Here is a 22,832-nt window from a genome sequence, read left to right as displayed (position 1 = left end):
CCAACGCTGGGAGGACACTAACCAACAGAGCTATCCGGCTTTTGTTGACCCAAAGTGTCTCCCAGTACCGTCGCAGTACTAATATCTCTTTTGAGGGACAGCTGCACCACCTTTTTTGCTCAGCAACAGGCTCCCCTTACGTAAACCGCCCCGGCCAGTGAGCAAGCAGGTGGGCGGGGTTAGCTGGCAGCCAATAGTGGGCCCTAGCGGCGCGCAGTTTTGACCCTTGTGGGTTTCCAGGCTGGTTAGAAAAACTAAGCCCCACCAGGCGGTTTTCAGGGTGGGGAGTGTCTGTAAATTCTCCTGGCTCTGCCTATCAACCAGGCTCTGATTGGTGAGGACCTTGGCAGCCCACCCCTTCTTTCTCCCGGCCTGCGTTCGTGTATAAAGGTACAAAAGGAATGACCTGAAATATTTTACCCCTTTGAGAAAAAGGCAAAAGGTTTTTGCGATCTAAAGAGAAACAAGAGTATCTCTCCTTTGAGTTTTTTAATGTTTTTCAAGGTTTCTGACTTAAGCTTGTTGTGACAAAAAAAAGAGAGAAGGAGGTAGTTCTTCAGTGCTCTACATCAGTGGTCCCCAACCTTTTTTGGGCCACGGACCGGTTTAATGTCAGAAAATATTTTCACTGACCGGCCTTTAGGGTGGGACGGATAAATGTATCACGTGACCGAGGCAAGCGTCAAGAGTGAGTCTTAGACGGATGTAACAGAGGGAATCTGGTCATTTAAAAAAAAATAAAACATCTTTCAGACTTAAATATAAATAAAATGGAAATAATGTTAAGTTATTTATTCTTTCTCTGCGGACCGGTACCAGCCCGCGGCGCGGGGATTGGGGACCACTGCTCTACATGAAATGAAAAGATGTGTAGGAGTTAATGTTAGGTTAAAACAAAAAAGTTGCACGATGATATATGTGGAATGATAAAAAATATAGATGTATGTAATTATACAGAAGTAACAAAAGTCTGGAACTATGGGCAGCTTGGAATAGAGAAATTTTAAGACTCTATACATTTCTTTAATTGTGTGTGTGTGTGTGTGTGTTTAATGCCAATCTGTATTATTATGAACCTTAAAAAATAAAAAAAAGGTCCTCTTAAAGAAAGAGGGGAAAAAGTACTTCCACTACCAAGAGAGAAACAATGACACCATGTCGGTTTTTATTCTTTGCATTTGTATATTTATTCATTGTGTATTATATATTACTATTACATGTTTATTGTCTTTAACGTATGCTTATATTTATATTTATAGATATAAATAATGTGTGGTTGTGTAGCCTGCCTTTTCAACTTACTACATTTCATGGTAAGGTTTTTAAAATGTTTATTTTATTAATTTGAGAGAGAGGAAGGGAGAGAGCAGGAGAGAGACAGGAACACCTGTTCCTGTATGTGCCCTGACCGGGAATTTACTGGGAACCTTTGCTCTTTGGAATGATGCTCTAGCAACCGAGCTATCTGGCCAGGGCTCATGGTAATTTTTTTTAATATTAAGTATTCCTTAAACATAATATTTAATGGTTGCAAAATGTTCATTTGATATCATTTGCTCATTAATCCCTATTGCTGGAAATTTAGGGTTTTCTTTCCAATGTTTCCAATTATAACATATCAAGATGAGAAAAATTCTTACAGAAAAAATACTGCATTATATCCCTGATTGTTTCCTTAAGTTAAATTTCTTGGCACAAATTCATGAGTGAAGGCGATGCATAAATATATGGTATTTAACACTCTCAATGCTAATTATATAAATTTTAAAAAATATTTATTGATTTCTTTATTTTTTATTTTTTTTATTTTTTTTAATTTTATTTATTCATTTTAGAGAGGAGAGAGAGAGAGAGAGAGAGGAGAGAGGAGCTGGAAGCATCAACTCCCATTTGTGCCTTGACCAGGCAAGCCCAGGGTTTCGAACCGGCGACCTCAGCATTTCCAGGTCGACGCTTTATCCACTGCGCCACCACAGGTCAGGCATATTTATTGATTTCTAGAGAGAGAGAGAGAGAGAGAGAGAGAGAGAGAGAGACAGATGGGAGTATGTGAAGCAGGAAGTATCAACTCAGAGTATATAGTTGCTTCCTGTATACTATATCAGGCAAGCCCAGGGTTTTGAACTGGAAACCTCAGCGTTCCAGGTCAATGCTTTACCCACCGTGCCACCGCAGGTCAGGAAATTATATAAACTTTTAAAACACTTGTTTCTGTGAACATTATTGATGCCTGTCCTAGTCAGCTCCAGCTGCCATAATAAAATACCATAGACTGGGTAGCCTACACAGAAATTTATTTTGTCACAGTTCTAGAGACTGGGAAGTCAGAGATTAGGGTGCCAGTTTGGTTGTGTTCTGGTGAGAGCTCTTTCTCTGGCTTGCAGGTGGCTGCCTTCTTACTGTGTCCTCACATGGCAGAGCTAGCCACCAAGTTCTCTGGGGCCCCACATTCATGTCCTCATCTAAACCTAATTACCTCCCAAAGACCCTACCTCCGCAGATCGTGACATTGTGGCTTAAGCCTTTAACACAAATTTTGGGGAAACACAATTCAATCCACAGCAACACCAAAAATAGGTCTGATGCTGATCTTGCGGTGGGGTACAGGGCTGAATAACATCCCAAATCTGACTGCCAGGATCAGACAGATGAGAAAGATAGAAGCAAATATAAGTAGCTCAGATAAGCAGAGACACCTAAAAATAGTCTGACCAAGTCACTATTGGCCATAAAACTCTTCATGGCTCCCATTGCTCCCATTGTTTAGGTTGTGTTTGGTCATTCAATGGGTCATACTTGATCTGCTGATATATATTGTTCAGTCCTCTGGGTTTAACAACAAAAAAATAATGAATAAGTTGCCAAGATTTTAAAAATTAGGAGATTCACATAAAATTTCCAATTTATGAATTTTCTTAGAAAAGAGGAAGATGCATTAACACTGGGTCTGCATTGCTGGGGCCATTGGTGGGACTAAGTAACTGAGCTTGTCTTCTCCAGTTCTTAGTTCCCATAATAACAACATGCTGAACACTTGACTCATTTATATTATTTATCTGCCTGGTGTCCATACGAATCTGAGTTTGAAACCCCTTAGTGAGATCAAGATTTCTTTTTGTGTGTCTGTGTGTGAAAGAGACAGAGAGGGACAGATAGGAACAGACAGACAGGAAGCGAGAGAGAGAGAGATGAGAAGCATCAATTCTACGTTAGGGCACCTTCATTGTTCATTGATTGCTTTCTCATATGTGCCTTGATGGGGGGGGGGGGCTACAACAAACCGAGTGACCCCTTGCTCAAGCCAGTGAGCTTGGACTCAAGCTGGTAAGCCTTGCTAAAACCAGGTGAGCCCCCTGACTAGGCGGTGGTGCAGTGGATAGAACTTCGGACTGGGATGTGGAGGACCCAGGTTCGAGACCCCGAGGTTGCCAGCTTGAGCATGGGCTCATCTGGTTTGAACAAAAGCTCACCAGCTTGAGCCCAAGGTCGTTGGCTTGAGCAAGGGGTTTCTCAGTCAGCTGAAGGCCCGCGGTCAGGTCAGGGCACGTATGAGAAAGCAATCAATGAAAAATTAAGATGTTGCAATGCGCAACAAAAAGCTGATGATTAATGCTTCTCATCTCTCTGTTCCTGTTTGTCCCTGTCTATCCCTCTCTCTGACTCTGTCTCTGCAAAAAAAAAACACCCCAAAAACAGATGAGCCCGTGCTCAAGCTGGTGATCTCAGGGTTTTTCTTTCTTTCTTTTTTTTTTTTTACTTTTTACTTTTTTTTTGTATTTTTCTGAAGCTGGAAATGGGGAGGCAGTCAGACAGACTCCCGCATGCGCCCGACCGGGATCCACCCAGCACGCCCACCAGGGGGCGATGCTCTACCCATCCGGGGCTTCGCTCTGTTGCAACCAGAGCCACTCTAGCGCCTGGGGCAGAGGCCAAGGAGCCATCCCCAGTGCCTGGGCCATCCTTTGCTCCAATGGAGCCTCAGCTGCGGGAGGGGAAGAGAGAGACAGAGAGGAAGGAGAGGGGGAGGGATGGAGAAGCAGATGGGTGCCCTGGCTGGGAATCGAACCCAGGACTTCCGCATGCCAGGCCGACGCTCTACCACTGAGCCAACCGGCCAGGGCCGATCTCAGGGTTTTGAACCAGGGTCCTCTGCATCCCAGTCCAACGCTCTATCCACTGCGCCACTGCCTGGTCATGCAGGGTCAAGATTTCTTTAAGTGAGAGGAGGGGAGATAGAGACAGACTCCCACATGTGCCTCAACCTGGACCCCTGTCTGGGGCCGATGCTCTGCCCCTTTGGGGCCTCGCAACTGTGCAATTTTTAGAACCTGAGGCAGAGACTTCACGGAGCCATCCTCAGTACTTGGGGTCAATGCACTGGAACCAACTGAGTCATGGCTATAGGAGGGGAAGAGAGAGAGAGACAGACAGACAGACAGACAGAGGAAGGAGGAGGGGGAGGGGAGGGAGGAGAAGCAAATGGTCTCCTCACCTGTGTGCCCTGACCAGAAATTGAACCAGGACATCCACACACTGGGTTGACACTCTACCATTGAGCCAACTAGCCCCAGCCCAAGATTTCTTAACATGGTATTCAAAGCCCTCCTGGCAGTTGTGTGCCTTCCCTTTCACCTTTACTTCTTTCTACTCTTGCTCAGACACACCCTTGCTCAAGATCAAAGTGTAAGGCAGTGACAAAATGGAGATTAGAACCAGGGTTTCTCATCTTACTATCCAGGCACTTTTAACTACCTCATTTGGTTCTTCAGTCATTAACTTGAAGTGTTTACTATTCCTGATAAGACCAGGCCAAAGTCAGACAATTTGAGTAAACCCAAACGGAATGGGCTGTTTAGAGGTGGAAACTTGCTATGAAGTGTGCACTCTCATATATGGCTCTCATCAGTTTTTCACTCCCCTTGCTCACTATTGTCCAGCTCTCTCCACTTTGCTGTTCTTTGATCATGTTAAACCACTATCTCAGGGCTTTTGCTTTTGCTATTATTTTAATTTTTCATTGATTTTTTTTAGAGAAAGTGGAAAGGAGAGATTTTTAAAATATATATATATATTTTTTAAAGAGTTTTTATTTATTTATTTACAGAGACAGAGGGAGAGTCAGAGAGAGGGATAGATAGAGACAGACAGACAGGAAAGGAGAGAGATGAGAAGCATCTATCATCAGTTTTTCGTTGCGACACCTTAAGTTGTTCATCGATTGCTTTTTTGCTTTTTTTTTTTTTTTTTTGGTATTTTTCTGAAGCTGGAAACGGAGAGAGACAGTCAGACAGACTCCCGCATGCGCCCGACCGGGATCCACCCGGCACGCCCACCAGGGGGCGATGCTGTGCCCATCCTGGGCGTCGCTATGTTGCGACCAGAGCCACTCTAGCGCCTGGGGCAGAGGCCACAGAGCCATCCCCAGCACCCGGGCCATCTTTGCTCCAATGGAGCCTTAGCTGCGGGAGGGGAAGAGAGAGACAGAGAGGAAGGAGAGGGGGAGGGGTGCAGAAGCAGATGGGCGCCTCTCCTGTGTGCCCTGGCCGGGAATTGAACCCGGGACTTCTGCACGCCAGGCCGATGCTCTACCACTGAACCAACTGGCCAGGGCCTTGATTGCTTTTTTATATGTGCCTTGACCGCGGGCCTTCAGCAGACTGAGTGCAAGTGATCCCTTGCTTAAGCCAGGGGCCTTGGGTCCAAGTTGGTGAGTGAGCTTTGCTCAAACCAGATGAACCCGCGCTCAAGCTGGCTACCTTGGGGTCTCGAACCTGGGTCCTCTGCATCCAGTCCGACACTCTATCCACTGTGCCACCGCCTGGTCAGGCTAAATATATATTTTTAAATTTTATTTTTATTGGTTTTAGAGAGGAAGAAAGGTAAAAAGAGAGAGAGAGAGAGAGAGACATCAATTTGTTGTTCCACTTATTTATGCATTCATTGGTTGATTCTTGTATGTGCTCTGACCAGTGAACCAGTGATTGAACCCGAAACCTTGGCATATCGTGATGACACTCTAACCAGCTTAGCTAATTGGCCAGGGCTCTTTCCCTTTGTTATTAGACTTCAGCTTGGAATACTGTGTATCTTCATAGCTCATGCTATATTTTTTTTTTTTTTTTTGCAGAGACAGAGAGAGAGTCAGAGAGAGGGATAGATAGGGACAGACAGACAGGAACGGAGAGAGATAAGAAGCATCAATCATCAATTTTTCGTTGTGACACCTTAGTTGTTCATTGATTGCTTTCTCATATGTGCCATGACCAGGAGCCTTTAGCAGACCGAGTAACCCCTTGCTTGAGCCAGCAACCTTGGGTCCAAGCTGGTGAGCTTTTGCTCAAACCAGATGAGCCCGCACTCAAGCTGGCAACTTCGGGGGTCTCGAACCTGGGTCTTCCGCATCCCAGTCCAATGCTTTATCTACTGCACCACCGCCTGGTCAGGCTCATGCTATATTCTTTAGGCCTCTATCAGCTCACTCTATAAGTGACAACCTTTTCAGATCACACTACATAAAATAGTTCACCTTCAGCCACTTTATGACTCTTTACCCAGCTTTATATTTTCTTTCACTTAACATATGTATTTGTTTATTTTTTGCCTTCCTGACCTTATGGAAACTCTGTGAGGGAAGGATTCTGGATTTTTTGTTGTATTCCTGGTACCTAGCACAGTCCTGACACATAGTAGGCATTCAGTAAGTATATATCAGATGGGCTGTGGCTAGTGGTGTAGCTGGATAGTAAGGGACTTGGAAAGACAATGTTTGGAAAATTGGTGACAGAATGTGTCTAAAGAGGCAAACAAACAAACAGAAAGTTATTTGTGTCCAATGTGAATACTCACCAAAGAGTACCCTTGGCAGAGAAAATATTAATAATCAAGTGGCCTGGATGACCGATTATGTGAATATTGGTTAACCTCTTTTCCCAACCACCCCTGACATCGCCCACTGGTAATGTTCTTGGGCTATTCAACAAAGTAGCCATAGTGGCAGGAAGGGAGGTTATGCCTGGTCTCAGCAATATGGGCTTCCTTTAACCAAGGCCAGCCTGGCAATGGCTACTGATGAGTGCCCAATGTGCCAACAGTAAAGACCAACCCAGAGCCCCTGATATGGCACCATCTGCCAGAATGATCTGTTTGGTTGATAACACTGGACCTCTTCCAACATGAAAGGGGCAGTATTTGGTTCAGACTGGAATAGACACCCTAGATACAAATCTGCTTTCCTTGCATGCAATGCTTTTGTCAAAGTCACTGCTGTGGATTGCAGAATGTGTTATAGACCATTATCATATTCCACACAGCATTGCTTCTGATCAAGAATCTCACTTCACAGTGAGTAAAGACCAGCAATGGGCCCATACTTATGAAACCTATTGGTTTTACTATGTTCTGCACCACCCTACAGCAGCTGGCTTATACAAGAATGGATGGTGTTTTGAAGACTCAGTTATATTGCTGGGTGGCAATACTTAGTAGGGTCGGGGCATGGTTCTTCAGAGGGTTGTGTATGCTCTGAATCAGCAGCTAATATATGGTGCTGTTTCTTCCATAGCCAGGATTCACAGGTCCAGAAATGGAAATGACACCACATGCTATTACCCCTAGTGACCCACTAGCAAAATTTTGCTTCCTGTTCCTGTGTACTTGAGTTCTGCTGGCCTGGAGATCTTAGTTCCAAAGGAAGGAATACTTCTACTGGGCAACACTGTATTCCATTGAAGTGAAAGCTAAGACTGCTTGCTGCCTCACCATTTTTTGACTCCTCATGTGTCTGAATCAAAGAACAGAGTTGCTGTGCTGGTTTGGGTGATTGATCTTTACTATCAAGGGGGAACTGGAACTACAGTACTTCAAAATGAAGGTAAGGAAGAGTATGTCTGGAATCCAGGAGATCCCTTAGGGTGTCTCTTAGTATTACTGTGCCTTGTATTAAGGTCAATATAAAACTACAAATCAATTCATGTTGTACTACTACTAATGGCCTAGCCTAGTCCCTTTAGGGATGAAGGTTGGGATCGCTCCACCAGGTAAAGAATCACAACCAGCTGATGTGCTTGAAGACTTTCCTTTGAAGGTAAAAGGAACAGTGGATGGGTAGTGGAAGAAGGTAGTTATAAATACCAGCTACAACCATGTGACCAGTAATAGAAATTAGGATTGTAATTGGCATGAGTATTTCCTCTTTCTTTTGTTATGAATATGTTTGTGTGTCTGTACGTATACAAACAGATAGACAGCCACACACATGTATATTTATATGTGTAACAAATGTCTTTGTATAAATATGTAGCAAATACCTATATATGTAGGAAGTTTCATTTATATAAATTATAATACTTACTATTTTGCAATTTCCAAACAGCACAAAGGCTGGTCCGCAGACAGCTGAATTACCCAGAATATATAAAAAGTTCTTAAAACTCAATCACAAAAAGACAAACAATCCAATTCAAAATAGGCAAAGGGCCTGACCTGTGGTGGCGCAGTGGATAAAGTGTCGACCTGGAACGCTGAGGTCGCCGGTTCAAAACCCCGGGCTTGCCTGGTCAAGGCACATGTGGGAGTTGATGCTTCCTGCTCCTTCCCCCCCTCCTCTCTCTCTAAAAATGAATAAATAAAAAAAATTAAAAAAATAGGCAAAGGACTTAAACAGCTAGCTTTTATATAGTTATTATTTTTTTAAAGACTTTATTCAATTTTTAGAGAGGAGAGAGAGAGAGAAGGGGGAAGGAGCAGGAAGCATCAACTCCCATATGTGCCTCGACCAGGCAACCCGGGGTTTTGAACTGGCAACCTCAGTGTTCTAGGTCGATGCTTTATCCCACTGCGCCACCACAGGTCAGGCAACAGCTAGCTTTTAAAAGAAGATACAGGCCCTGGCAGGTTTGCTCAGTGATAAAGCATCAGCACGGTGTGTGGAAGTCCTGGGTTCGATTCCCGGTTCAGGGCATACAGGAGAAGCGCCCATCTGCTTCTCCACCCTTCCCCCTCTCCTTCCTCTTACCCTTCTCCCTCTCTTTCCTCTGTCTCTCTCTTCCCCTCCTGCAGCCAAGGTTCCATTGGAGAAAAGTTGGCCCAGGCGCTGAGGACGGCTCCATGGCCTCTGCCTCAGGTGCTAGAATGTCTCGTGCACAAAGGAGCGATGCCCCAGATGGGCAGAGCATCGCCCCTGGTGGGCATGCTGGATGGATTCCAGTCAGGCATGTGGGAGTGAGTCTGACTGCTTCCCCACTTCTAACTTTGGAAAAATACAAAAAAAAAACAACTCAGCCTGACCAGGCAGTGGCGCAGTGGATGGGGCATCGGACTGGGATGCAGAGGACCCAGGTTCGAGACTCTGAGGTTGCCAGCTTGAGCGTGGGCTCATCTGGTTAGAGCAAAAGCCCACCAGCTTAAACCCAAGGTCGCTGGCTTCAGCAAGGGGTTACTCGGTTTGCTGAAGGCCCGGGGTCAAAGCACATATGAGAGGGCAATCAATGAACAACTAAGGTGTTGCAATGTGCAACGAAAAACTGATGATTGATGCTTCTCATCTCTCTCCGTTCCTGTCTGTCTGTCCCTGTCTATCACTCTCTCTGACTCATTCTCTCTGTAAAAAAACAAAACAAAACAAAAAAACCCCAGACAGACACGGCCAGTTAGCTCAGTCAGTTGAGTATTCTCCCAAGACACCAAGGTTGCAAGTTCGATCCCCTGTCAAGGTACATTTGGAAAGCAACCAACAAACCTATAACTAAGTGGTACAACAAATGAATGTTTCCCTCTGTCTCTCTTCCTTCCTCTCTTCGTCTATCTAAAATCAATCAATTAAAAGATTTTTTTAATTTAAAAAATGAAGATATACAAATGGCCAACGAGCACATAAAAACACGCTCAATATCATTCTATCAGGAAAACACAAATTAAAACCACAGTGAGTGCCCTGACTGGCTGGCTCAGTGGTAGAGCATCGGCCCAGCATGTGGAAGTCCTGGGTTCGATTCCTGGCCAAGGCACAAAGGAGAAGTGCCCATCTGCTTCTCCACCCTTCCTCCTCACTTTTCTCTCTATTTCTCTCTTCCCCTCCCACAACCAAGGCTCCATTGGAGCAAAGCTGGCCTGGGCACTGAGGATGGCTCCATGGCATCCGCCTCAGGTACTAGAATGGCTCAGGTTGTAACCCAAGCAGTGCCCCAGATAGGCAGAGTATTGCCCCCTGGTGGGCATGCCAGGTGGATCCTGTTGGGCACATGCGGGAGTCTGTCTCTCTGCCTCCCCACTTAATGCGTCAGAAAAATACAAAACAAAACAAAACAAAATAACCACAATGAGATACCACTTTACAACCTCTAGGATAGCTAGTATTGTCACCAGAAAGGGACTAGGACTGAGGTGGGTCTGCCCCAGCACTGTCTGGAATGTGTGGGTTCTTGACTTCATGCAGGAAAGATTTCACATGAGTCTAGGTGATTTTGAGAGTACGTTTAATAAAGCTTGGGACAGTAAAACAAAAAAAAGGGCTTAAGATAAAAGAGTAAAAATCTCCTGACTTGTGGTGGCGCAGTGGATAAAATGTTGACCTGGAATGCTGAGGTCGCCAGTTCTAAACTCTGGGCTTGCCCCGTCAAGGCACATATAAGAAAGCAATCAATGAACAACTAAGGTGTTGCAATGCGCAACGAAAAGCTAATGATTGATGCTTCTCATCTCTTCGTTCCTGTCTGTCTGTCCCTTCCTATCACTCTCTCTGACTCTCTCTCTGTCTCTGAAAAAAAAAGAAAAAAGAGGTGAGGTAACAGCAACAGGAGTATGCCTAGGCTGAGCTGCCTAGACTCACAAAGGGAAGTCATAGTAATACAGTGTGTCCGTTAAGTTATGGTGCACTTTTGACCAGTCACAGGAAAGCAACAAAAGACGATAGAAATGTGAAATCTGCACCAAATAAAAGGAAAACCCTCCCAGTTTCATGTGGCAGCATGTGCGCATGCGCAGATGATTACATAACACCGTGTATACAGCGGAGCAGTCCAAGGCCATGCCAGTGGATATGTGGACAGTACAGAGGAAAGTTCAGTGTGTTCTGTGGCTCGCTAAATTCGAATCCATGACCAAAGTGCAACGTGAATATCGGCACGTTTATAACGAAGCGCCACCACATAGGACTAACATTACTGGGTGGGATAAGCAGTTGAAGGAAACCGGCAGTTTGGTGGAGAAACCCCGTTCTGGTAGGCCATCAGTCAGTGATGAGTCTGTAGAGGCTATACGGGATAGCTACCTATGGAGCCCTAAAAAATCTGTGCGTGAGCCCACATCGAACTGCACTGAATAGATATGAAACTGGGAGAGTTTTTCTTTTATTTGGTGCAGTTTTCACATTTCTATCGTCTTTTGTTGCTTTCCTGTGACCGGTCAAAACTGCACCATGACTTTACAGACACACTATAGAAGTGAGCCATGCTGGGATGTGTAGGTTCAGGAAAAGAAGTCACAGAGGAAGATGTGAGCTGTGTGGACTCAGGAAACAAGTTACAGAGGCAAAGGAGAGCCCTTAGAGACAGGTTCAGGGGGTTATCTAAGGATGATCTGTGCTGCCCACTGCTCCCCTGGTTGCAAGTCTTGTGGGAACCCTCAAGAGTTTAGGAGAAAGAAAGCAAGGATACTTGCCTGAGGAAAGAAGTGGGGTACAAGTGTGCTCAAGGGAGAATGGGCACTGGTGTCCTTGTTTTAAGGGTTTTTTGTCTGTTTTCTAAAGGCGGGAGTCTCAGGGGAGGTCTCAGGGGAGGGTCTCAACAGAATATTCCCGGCTTTCCAAGTGTGTCCCTTAATAAGCTGATGCAGGCCCTGGCCGGTTGGCTCAGCGGTGGAGCGTCGGCCTGGCGTGCGGGGGACCCGGGTTCGGTTCCCGGCCAGGGCACATAGGAGAGGCGCCCATTTGCTTCTCCACCCCCCCTCCTTCCTCTCTGTCTCTCTCTTCCCCTCCCGCAGCCAGGGCTCCATTGGAGCGGAGATGGCCCGGGCGCTGGGGATGGCTCCTTGGCCTCTGCCCCGGGTGCTGGAGTGGCTCTGGTAGCGACAGAGCGACGCCCCCTGGTGGGCAGACGCCCCCTGGTGGGCGTGCCGGGTGGATCCCGGTCGGGCGCATGCGGGAGTCTGTCTGGCTGTCTCTCCCCATTTCCAGCTTCGGAAAAATACAAAAAAAAAAAAAAAAAAAAAAAAAGCTGATGCATCAGAATGAGCGTACGGGGGAGTTTGGGATCATTCTCTGGTCAGCTTTACTGCTTTTTATTTATTTTTTACTTATTGATCTTGGATTTGTCTGGCTCCAATTGTTTTGTTTGTTTGTTTGTTTGTTTTTGTTATTTATTTCCCTAACTTCATCCGTTTTGGGATTTGGCTGGCGCTAATGGCACTACCTGGGTCTCTGTTATCTATCTCCTTGACTAGGGTGATTAAGCTACTCACTCCCTGTGTGGGGAGGAGAGGTGTAAACCATCCCCTAAGTGTCCTTGGTTAGGGAAGACAGGATTTTATGATTTATTAGCAGGCTGTTAGTTGCTCAACCTTGTTTAACTATTTGTCTCAGTTTCTCTCGTTCCACTTGCCAAGGAATTTTCCTAGCTTCTTACCATCCTTCTTCAGTATCAAAAAGTCAGATACAAGTGTTGGTAAGGATGTGGAGAAACTGGAATTCTTGCACATTGCTGATGGGAATGCAAAATGCTACAGCTGCTGTGAAAAAAAGTTTGGCAGTTCCTCAATAAGTTAAACATAGAATTACCATATGACTCAGCACTTCCACTCCAAGGCATGCATCCAAAAGAACTGAAACACAGATGTCCAAACAAATGTTTGTACATGACTGTTTTTAGCAGCACATTCACAATAGCCAAAAGGTGGAAACAAGCCAAATGTCCATCAATGAATAAATGGATAACTGAAAGTTGTATATCTATACAATAGAATATTAGTCTACCATAAACAAGGAATGAAGTACAAGCACTTGTTGCATGGATAAACCTTGAAAACATTACACTAAGTGAAAGAAGCCAGATACAAAATGTCACATATTATAGGATTCCATTTATTTGAAATATTCAGAATAAGCAAGTCTATAGAGACAGAAAGCAGACTAGTAGTTGGGTGGAGGGGGAATGGAGAGTGACTTCTTAATGGGTATGGAATTTGGAGGGGTGATAAAAAGATCTCAAACTGCTAGAGGTGATGTTTGCACTTTTTTTTTTTTTTTTTTTGTATTTTTCTGAAACTGGAAACGGGGAGGCAGTCAGACAGACTCCCGCATGTGCCCGACCGGGGTCCACCCGGCATGCCCACCAGGGGGCGATGCTCTGCCCATCCGGGGCATCGCTCTGTTGCGACCAGAGCTACTCTAGCGCCTGAGGCAGAGGCCATGGAGCCATCCTCAGCGCCTGGGCCATCTTTGCTCCAATGGAGCCTTGGCTGCAGGAGGGGAAGAGAGAGACAGAGAGGAAGGAGAGGGGGAGGGGTGGAGAAGCAGATGGGCGCTTCTCCTGTGTGCCCTGGCCGGGAATCGAACCTGGGACTTCCGCACACCAGGCCAACGCTCTACCACTGAGCCAACCGGCCAGGACCTGCACAACATTTTGAATATACTAAATGCCACCAAATTTTATACTTTAAATGGTTAATGATTAATTTTATGTTATGTAAGTTTTACCTCAATTTAAAAAGAGTGGTGAACAAGGAGGAGTCTGTGGAATCGCTACTGGGGAGGTTATGCCAGTGGCACCAAGTGGAGCACTGGCATACGTGTCCCCATGCTTTCTTGTTCCTTTCCAGTGCTTGAAGTTAAAGATTCATTTAAGTAGGGTACAAGTGGTTTAGGTGTTTTCTGCTCTAATAAAGGACTATAGCTAAAAAGAAGAAAAAAAGGAGGGAGAAAGGACTGAGGAGTTGGGACAGGGATTACATTTATAAGTGGCCAGCCTCACCTTTGGAAGATTGGTAAGACCTCTTACCACACTACCTTCTCCTTCCCTGTCATTCCCCTTCATGATCTAGATCAGGGGCAGTCAACCTTTTTATACCTACTGCCCACTTTTATATCTCTGTTAGTAGTAAAATTTTCTAACCACCCACCGGTTCCACAGTAATGGTGATTTATAAAGTAGGGAAGTAACTTTATAAAATTTATAAAGCAGAGTTACAGCAAGTTAAAGCATATAATAATAATTACTTACCAAGTACTTTATGTCGGATTTTTGCTGTTTGGCAGAATAAATCTTTATAAAACAACTTACTATAGTTAAACCTATCTTTTTATTTATACTTTGGTTGCTCCGCTACCACCCACCATGAAAGCTGGAATGCCCACTAGTGGGCAGTAGGGACCAGGTTGACTATCACTGATCTAGATGGACAGGCCAAACTATTGTTAATTCTCCAATAACCCATGGTTTCTCTCAGGGCCAGGGCTTCCTCAAATGCTTTCGCTCAGCCTTGAATTCCACCCCCATCCCTTTTTACCTGGTGGCTATTATACCTCTTCCACCACGAGGTTGCTTTAAGCCCCAGGTCTGGGTGGTGCCTACCCAGTAACCTCTCCCAGGGTTCTGTACTCACCACCATCAGAATATTCCCACATTTTTGTTTAGCCACTTGTCTTTACCAATTGGCTGTGAATTCTATAAGGACAGAATCTGTGATTATTTGTTATTGTATTCCCAGTGTGTTCCAACGGCCCAGCTTATAGTAGATGCTAAATATAATTTTTTTTCTTCTTTTCCAAGTGAGAGGAGGGTAGCGAGAGAGACAGACTCCTGCATGTGCCCCAACTGTGATCCACCTGGCAACACCCACCTGGGGCCATGCTTGCAACCAAGCTATTTTTAGCACCTGAGGCAGAGGCTCCAGGGAGCCATCCTCAGGGCCTGGGTGGGTCATTGCACTCAAACAAATTGAGCCATGACCATGGGAGTGGTAGAGAGAGAGAGGAGGAGGAGAGGGAGGAGTGGAGAAGCAGATGGTTGCTTCTCCTGTGTGCCCTAACTGGGAATTAAACCAAGGACAACCATATACCAGGTCAACGCTCTACTACTGAGCAAACCAGCCAGGGCCTAACTATAATTTTATTTTTATTTATTTATTTATTTCTAACTATAATTTTTTTTTGACAGAGACAGAGAGAGTCAGAGAGAGAGACAGATAGGGACAGACAGACAGGAAGGAAGAAAGATGAGAAGCATCAATTCTTTGTTGCAGCACCTTAGTTATTCATTGATTGCTTTCTCATATGTACCTTGACCGGGGGCTACAGCAGACTGAGTGACCCCTTGCTTGAGCCAGCAACCTTGGGCTCAAGCTGGTGAGCTTTGCTCAAACCAGATGAGTCCGCACTCAAGCTGGCGATCTCTGGGTCTCGAACCTGGGTCGTCTGCATCCCAGTCCGACGCTTTATTCACTGCGCCACCACCTGGTCAGGCCTAAGTATAATTTTTAATAAATACATTTTTAAAAATCTGAAAATGGAATATGTAGGCTATGCAGCAATGAATATCTGAGAATAGTGGAATAATAACCCAGAGTCCTTTTTGTGGAAATCAGATGACAAAAGGCGACTGTTTTTTAGAACAGAGTGGTCTGATTTTCAGTCCTACCTGGTCCCTTCAATTTGGTGTCATTATGCATTGAATACCTGCAGCCCTTACCTCATGCAGCAGATCTAAAGGATCCTTTACACCACTGGTGGTTCTTAACTCCAGCCACACATTGGAAAAACCTAGGGAATTTTTTGGAAATATTCATGCCCAGGCCCCAATCTCTGAGATTTGGATTTAATTGATCCTGGGGCATCAGCTTAATTTTAAAGTTCCCCAGGTATTTCAATGTGCAGCCTGGATTGAGAATTACAACTTTGTATTTACTGGTATGAAAATCTCAAACTGAGTTCTATTGCAAATGTGTTTGTATCATGTAGGCATGCATTGACATGCTGATGGGATTCATGTCACAGCCAAAATGCTGATATAATGCCAACTACTGACATTTCTACATTTATTGCCAGGAACCTCTGCCTTTACCATCCACCCCCAGATGCCCAGGCAAACTTTCTGACCTGTCTCACATCGAGGAGGGAGAGCTAAGAGGCAGCTGAACCATTATACTGGAACTGCAACTCGAGATTGTGGGACCAAGAGTTCTGAAGTCCTTGTTCAGCACAGCCTGGTATGTGACCTTGAAGTTACTTCACAGTTCCCTGTCCAAACTAATGGTATGAACATATTCGCCAGAAATATCATGAGATTTAATAAGCAAAATAATTGTACAGTGCTCCACAAATATAAATTGTAGTGCGATTGTTAAGTAATTTTATGGTGTGACATTCCATTAAAATATTTTTTTAAAAAGGGACCCTGATGATTCTGACACAGGTAATTAGGAAGCTGGTTAGACAGATTTGCCCTTGCAGCTGTCTGGTCCCTGCTTTTTCTGAGTTTTGCTTGCTCAGATCTTGAGATTCTAAGACAATAATAGCTCCTGTTCTTTTTTTATTTTTTTTGCTCCTGTTCTTTTAATAAGTTACCTTTTTTCTTCTTTAACCCTGCCAGTGTTGGTTTCTGTTACTTGTAAACAAAAAGGATTTTAACTAATGCTGTAAATCAGTATAGTATTTTCCAAATTGTATTCTGTGGAATGTTATGTTCTAAAATGTTTATGTTTAATATAAGAATAATTCTTAACAGTTTAATTTTTTAATCCTCAAAAGCATTCATATTAAGAACTATATTAAATATGCATCATTATTATTATACTTAATGTCTTTATAAGTGTTCTATGACCAAGAAGGCCAGCAAATTTTATGAGAAACTATTGTATGTGTAGTACAGTGGTCCTCAAACTTTGGTGTCCATTAAATCACCTGGGGGAGCTTGTTGAAACAGATTGCTGGAGCCCTGGCCAGGTAGCTTAGTTGGTTTGAGCATCCATTGTCCAGCTTTGCCAAGGTTGCAGGTTCAATCCCTGGTTAGGGCACATACAACTCAACCAATGAATGCATGAATGAGTGGAACAACAAACTGGTATCTCTCTTCCTCCTCTCTAAAATCCATTAAAACCCCCCCACAAAACTAGATTGCTGGGTCTCACCTCAGTTTCAGGTCTGTGATGTGGCCTGAGAATTTCCATTTCTTTATTTTCTTTTTGACTTTTTTTAAAAAAAAATTTTAAGTGAGAGGAGGGGATGTAGAGACAGACTCCTATGCGCGCCCCAACCGGATCCACCCAGAAAGCCCTGTCTGGTGCTGAAGTTCAATCAAAGGTGCTATTAGGACACTCCAACCAGTAAAGCCACTGGCTGTGAGAGGAAGAGAGCGAGTAGGAGTAGCCAACTCACCGGTGCCAAATTTCCATTTCTAGTAAGTTCCCAGATGCTACTGGATTGTGGATATGATACTTAAATTAGGCTGCTCCAAAAATTGTTCATTTTACCTTTTTAAGAATTCAAGTTTATGATTCTTCATCTTCATTTTAAAGTTTCAACTTTTTGCTTGCTTTATTCAATCACCATTAGACTTTTATTAAAAACACAGTCACGAGCAGATGGTATACCCCTATTAGGGAATCAATTCAAGAATGTCATTCCTAATAAGGCAGTTGTTGATTGCAAGTCATAAAAACACTATATCATCTAAAATTTAGGGGATTTTGTATGCCTTTTTACTTCTTTTGATAAAAAATAAATACAAAATGGGAGATATTTGTTACTTGTTCCTCAACTAATTTATATGTTTCATATTTTGTACTGTTGTAAAGTTAAAAAGAAAAACGCATGTGTCTGACCTGCAGAGGCGCAGTGGATATTGTTGACCCGGAGTGTTGAAGTCGCCAGTTCGAAACCTGAGGCTTACCTGGTCAAGGCACGTATGAGAAGCCACTGCTTCTCGCTCCCCATCCTATTTTCTCTCTCTCTCTCTCTAATATCAATAAATAAAAAATCTAAAAATAAAAGCATGTTGACTTAGCAAGATTATTTCCTTATGTTTGAGGTTATTTTGTTGCTGGCCATTTGAATCTCAGCACTCATACCTCAGGACTGTCTACAAACATTCCATCAGCAGCATCATGGACAAGTGTTTTAAAAACATCTACTGTCTTGTCTGCAAGGGCAGGGTCAATAACTTGTCCAAGGTTTTATCATTCAGTGGCCCTGAAGGCCTTTGTGTATAGGTTATAGGGTCTTGCATCAGATGATTCATCATAATTCTGGGGCAAATGATTTATTAACCATTGAATTGAAAAGGTCTTACAAATGGTCCAAAATATCACAATCTTTAGCTCCCTAGAGGAGTCATACAACTAGTTTGTGTAACTACCGTAACTTATTTAAACAAGGCCTTGAAGTCTAATTTGCATCAAGAGCACACTTGGCGAAGCAAAATATAACCTAAGGTATAATTCTGATTCTCTGCTATTAATAGACTTGGATTAGGAGTCAAAAAACCTAGATGCCAAATATCTACTCCATTTTACTAACTGTAGGCAATACGTAACTTCTAATTCCAGTTCTCTCAATTTGCACAAAGATAGTTAGAACAAAGATAACTAGTTCATGCGAGTTCTCTAATCCATTTAATAAAGGCAAAAGATAGTGATGGTGCCTTGAATTATAGCATTTAAGCAATTATTAATGTTTTCCAGGATGCTCTTGACCTTGGATTAGTGTTTATCCTTCAAGAAGCTTTCTCTGAGCCTCTGAATATCAGACAAGAAAAGGGGCCTTTTTCTATGTCACACCTGCCTTCCCCCACACCCTCCATGTGACATAGCACTTATCATACTATGCTTTGTCTTCAAGCTCCCTATTGCACGTTCCCTGTCTGATTCATTTTAGCAGTCCAGTAGTGTCCCCCTACCCCTCTCCAAATGGTAGAAGGTATTAGACACAGTTCACTGATGACAATTTATTATAATCTGTTGGCAGTACAGATTGATATTAATTAATTACCAGAACTGTGTCTTCATAGAAGTGGGCAATATGTAGCCATTCTATGTGAAACTCTATGCACTTATTTATCAGCATTTTGTTTTAGTTTCTTGATGTTCTGCTTGTGCCGCTCAATTTCTTTCTGCAGACACTCAATCTCCTTTGCATGATGAGTGATCTCATCTTCATGGTGTTTCTTCAAGGCTGCCAGTTGTTCTTTAGTCCGTGCTCTGCAAGTACACAAGGGTTTTGGGTTTAATCCTAACCAGTCACCCCAAAGAGATCTTTAAGTATAACCTGCAATACCTAAGGTAATCTAATGGGAGTCTGGCTCATCATCCCCTTCTACCTCAAGCTCCACTAGTGAAAGAACATTCCATTTTAAGATATATCCTTCTTTAAAGATAACCAAAATGATTCCATTTTCCTGGTAGTTCATTCAGGAGCTATTCCTTTTATATTCCTTTTTAGAGTAGAAAACTCCAGAGAGGAGTGATGTAAATGATGTAAGTCCCCAATACCTTATTAGAGGAGTAACCAAGAAAACAGAATCCCTTTTTGAGGAAATAAAAGGGGGAGGTAAGGCCCTGGCCGGTTTGCTCAGTGGTAGAGCGTCGGCCTGGCGTGTAGGAGTCCCGGGTTTGACTCCTGGCCAGTGTACACAGGAGAAGTGCCCATCTGCTTCTCCACCCCTCCTCCTCTCCTTCCTCTCTCTCTCTTCCCCTCCTGCAGCCAAGGCTCCATTGGAGCCAAGTTGGCCCGGGCGCTGAGGATGGCTCTATGGCCTCTGCCTCAGGCGCTAGAATGGCCCTGGTTGCAACAGAGCAACGCCCCAGATGGGCAAAGCATCGCCCCCTGGTGGGCATGCTGGGTGGATCCCGGTTGGGCGCATGCGGGAGTCTGTCTGACTGCCTCACCAGTTTCCAGCTTAAGAAAAATACAAAAAAAAAAGGGGGGGGAGTAGGTAGACAAACGGTTACAGTTACAAATATCTGCAATCTATCCTAATTTATCCACAGCTTTCTTTGCCTAGAGAAACAAATGGCCCACTGGAAAGGGTGGGAAAAGTAGAGGCCACTTGCATGGGCAGTACTTGGCAGACCAATTTAGATCTCAATAAGAAACAATTCAGATGTTGGTTCTGCCACATTTAGGAACCAGCTTTACTTAACGGTAAAATGCAGTAGGCCCAATCAGATGGTATCTAAGGGCTGAACTTTGGCTTTCTGATACGGCAGGTGCAATGGTGATGATTTTTAAGAGTGAGCAAAAGAGGCTGAAGTGAAAAGATAAGCCAAAAGAGAGGCATAAAGGAGATCAGTTCTATGCTGCTACCACTGTGCTGAGAAGTCAGTAAAAGATAACTCAGGGTTGGTAAAAATGTAAATAGAGGCCAAGCCCTCCCCACTCCATACTAGTAGGAGCGAGTGAAATCTTTCCAGCTGGGCGGAGCTGGGCGAAAGTCTCCAGGAAGTGAAGAAGAGACGTTCCAACCAGGATCACCCAGCTCCCAAGACCCAATCTCTCTGGCCAAATTGGAGACTTCTGGAGGTCTAGGAATGGCAGAGAGATCTGAAGAGTCAGGGGATCCATCCATTGGGGGCTAGCAAAGCTAAAGCATGTGGAGGAGAAAACAGCGTAGAGGAGTGATGGGTGGTGGCCGAGGAAGTTGGTCTCAGAGGGTTTGCAAATATTGGGCTGTTGGACGTAGACAACGCAAAGAATCTAGGGCCATTTTGTATGACGGGGGACAACTCCAAGAATGGGGATGGTAAATGATTTGGGAAGAGATAGGCCGTGATTTGAAAGTCCTGGAGACGTGCAGGTGGAAATGGCTTGGCTCGGGGGCCTGGGACTACTCAGCAGGACATTGGGAGAGAGGTGTAATAGGTTACAGGACCTGAGTTCTGTTGGGGGATGGGGCATCCCATGGCACCCGGGAGGTGTGGGGAGGGCGACTGGATATACCAGAAGGCCTGGAAGGGTCTGAGATCTAGGGCTGGCCTCGAGACCCCGTGGTCCTCACCGGAAATATCGTTCCTCTTCAGCCTGCTCTTTTTTTCCGAAGGCCCCACCGGCCTCCCTGACCGAGCCCGAGCTGGCCTGGATACCGTGTGGCTGCGGAGAGAAATACGGACATTGGTAAAGGTGTGGAGGGGAAGAAGGCATCCACGCTCAGGGGTGGGGCAGCGGACACTGCCGCGGGCATACCGGTTCGGAGGCGAAGCCTCGGGCTTGCATGACCCTCACGCTCCACACACCGAGCTGCATCCGCGCCGCCAACGCAGTGACTGCCATCGTTGTCAGTGCTGTATAGCTCCAGACGCACAAGGTGCAGACTCCTGGCGGGCGCAAACGGCGCTGATAGCCAGCAGCCAATCTTTTTGATGGGGAGGCGGGATGAATTAGGGAGGAGCGAATGATGGATGGGAGGAAGCGGGCTTTCTGTAGTTCGCAGCGAATCTTGAACAGGAGGCGGGCCTTTTCTTAGCCAACCCCTCGCAAGGTCCCTGGGGCCAAAGGATTGGGAAATAGTAATGGAGGAGGTTGGAAGGGAGGGGCAAGAGGAGGGTTAGAAGCCATCAGGATGAAGCACCGAGCTAGTCCCCATCTCACGATTCCAAGCCTAAAGTTGTTATTATTAAACACCCAAAGAAAGCCTTCCATTTCCTGACCCGCCTGCGTCAGTAAGATGCTATAAGAATAATACGATTTAAAAAATAAGTAAGGAGGCTCTGGCTGGATAGCTCAGACGGTTAGAGTTTCCCATTGATAATAGGTACCAAGGTTGTTCCCTTCCCCGCGACCCCCGCCCCCGCCCAACTACCTATTGATAATTTGGTGTTTCTAAATGCCCTTTCAGTACCATTCCAGTTTCAGAAACTTTTTATTTCTCTGGTATTGCTATTTCTTTTTTTAAGAGAGAGAGAGAAGCATCACCTCATTGCTTCTCAAACCACTGAGCCACGCTCAAGCCCATAAGAACCAGGTTTCCGAGGGGTGACTTCAGCATTCCAGGTTGATGCTATCCACTGTACCGCCACTGGTCAGGCAGATATTGCTATTTCTTGATTATCTCTTAGGCTGGGCATCCAGTGGAGAGTCTTGATGAGTTTCTGCAAAAGATTCACCTAGGCACTAGGATGGCTATAATAAAAAAAATGGAAAATAGCAAGTGTTGGTGAGGATGTGGAGAAATTGTAACCCTTGTACGCTGCTGGTGGGAATGTAAAATATTTCAGCTGCTGTGGAAAACAGTTGGGCAGTTGCTCAAAAAATTAAATATAGAATTCACATGACAACAATTTTACTTTAGGTATTTGTTATATACCCCCAAATTGAAAACTGGTACTCAAAAAACTACATGTACTTGTATGTTTATAGCAGCACTATTAGCACAATAGCCAAAAGATGAAACAACCCAAATGTCCGTCAACTGATGAATGAGTAAACAAATTGTGCTATATACATACAAAACAGTGAAATATTATTCAACCATAAAAAGTAACAAAGTAATAATAAATGCAGTACCTTACTTAGATCAGAGGTTCTCAAAGGTGTGTGCCAGGGCGCACTGGTGTGCCCTAGAAGATTTCCAGGTGCGCTCTATGGTATTCCAGAGAAATATGTGCCTGTTGGGGACCAAAAAACCAATAGGGTTTTTGGAGTTTAGACTTTTGGGGGACAGAGGTGTGGGGAATTGGCTGTAAGCTGACAGTCTGCCCAACCCCCACCTCACTTGCCTGGTTAGGTTCCAAAAGGCTGTTAAGCTGTGGTACTGGATTGTTTACATTACTCATGTTCCCTGGAAAGACTGGAGGCAAGTTTCTTCTATCCTTTGTTTGGTGTAAAGTTAAGATGGTATGTATGGTGGGGATTT

The 22,832-nt window shown here is 44.5% G+C and overlaps 1 protein-coding gene, 1 long non-coding RNA gene and 1 other non-coding gene across 4 annotated transcripts; 1 reads left to right on the top strand and 2 right to left on the bottom strand.

Annotated features, from left to right (window-relative positions):
* The first annotated feature begins 267 nt into the window (after window positions 1–267).
* LOC136399858 (uncharacterized) lies at window positions 268–17,922 on the top strand. 2 transcript variants are annotated; one of them, XR_010750219.1, is made up of 4 exons: window positions 268–390; window positions 1,260–1,313; window positions 16,034–16,194; window positions 17,782–17,922. It is a non-coding gene; the product is annotated as an uncharacterized lncRNA (long non-coding RNA). The 2 variants fall into 2 exon arrangements; XR_010750220.1 differs by lacking the exon at window positions 1,260–1,313.
* Window positions 4,046–4,121, bottom strand: TRNAA-GGC (transfer RNA alanine (anticodon GGC)). The gene has a single exon. It is a non-coding gene; the product is annotated as a tRNA-Ala (tRNA).
* Window positions 17,923–18,914: 992 nt separating the features above from the next.
* ATP5IF1 (ATP synthase inhibitory factor subunit 1) lies at window positions 18,915–21,323 on the bottom strand. The gene is made up of 3 exons (XM_066372074.1): window positions 21,164–21,323; window positions 20,979–21,070; window positions 18,915–19,182 (listed from the first exon to the last, which is right to left on the bottom strand). The coding sequence occupies exons 1-3, from the start codon at window positions 21,248–21,250 to the stop codon at window positions 19,035–19,037; spliced, it is 327 nt and encodes a 108-aa protein (XP_066228171.1). The 5' UTR covers window positions 21,251–21,323; the 3' UTR covers window positions 18,915–19,034.
* Between the last annotated feature and the right edge of the window lie 1,509 nt (window positions 21,324–22,832).

Source organism: Saccopteryx leptura, chromosome 3 (assembly GCF_036850995.1).
Source record: "Saccopteryx leptura isolate mSacLep1 chromosome 3, mSacLep1_pri_phased_curated, whole genome shotgun sequence".
Classification (NCBI taxonomy): Eukaryota; Metazoa; Chordata; class Mammalia; order Chiroptera; family Emballonuridae; genus Saccopteryx; species Saccopteryx leptura.
Note: the sequence above shows the minus strand (reverse complement) of the source record. Positions and strands in the feature narration are given on the sequence as shown.

Excerpts from the sequence above, each read along its gene's own strand:
- ATP5IF1 (XM_066372074.1), bottom strand. The coding sequence starts at position 21,250 with ATGGCAGTCACTGCGTTGGCGGCGCGGATGCAGCTCGGTGTGTGGAGC. Across the intron at positions 21,071-21,163 it reads GAGGCTTCGCCTCCGAACCG|CCACACGGTATCCAGGCCAG; the intron begins GTATGCCCGCGG and ends TTCTCTCCGCAG. Across the intron at positions 19,183-20,978 it reads GAAGAGGAACGATATTTCCG|AGCACGGACTAAAGAACAAC; the intron begins GTGAGGACCACG and ends GTGTACTTGCAG.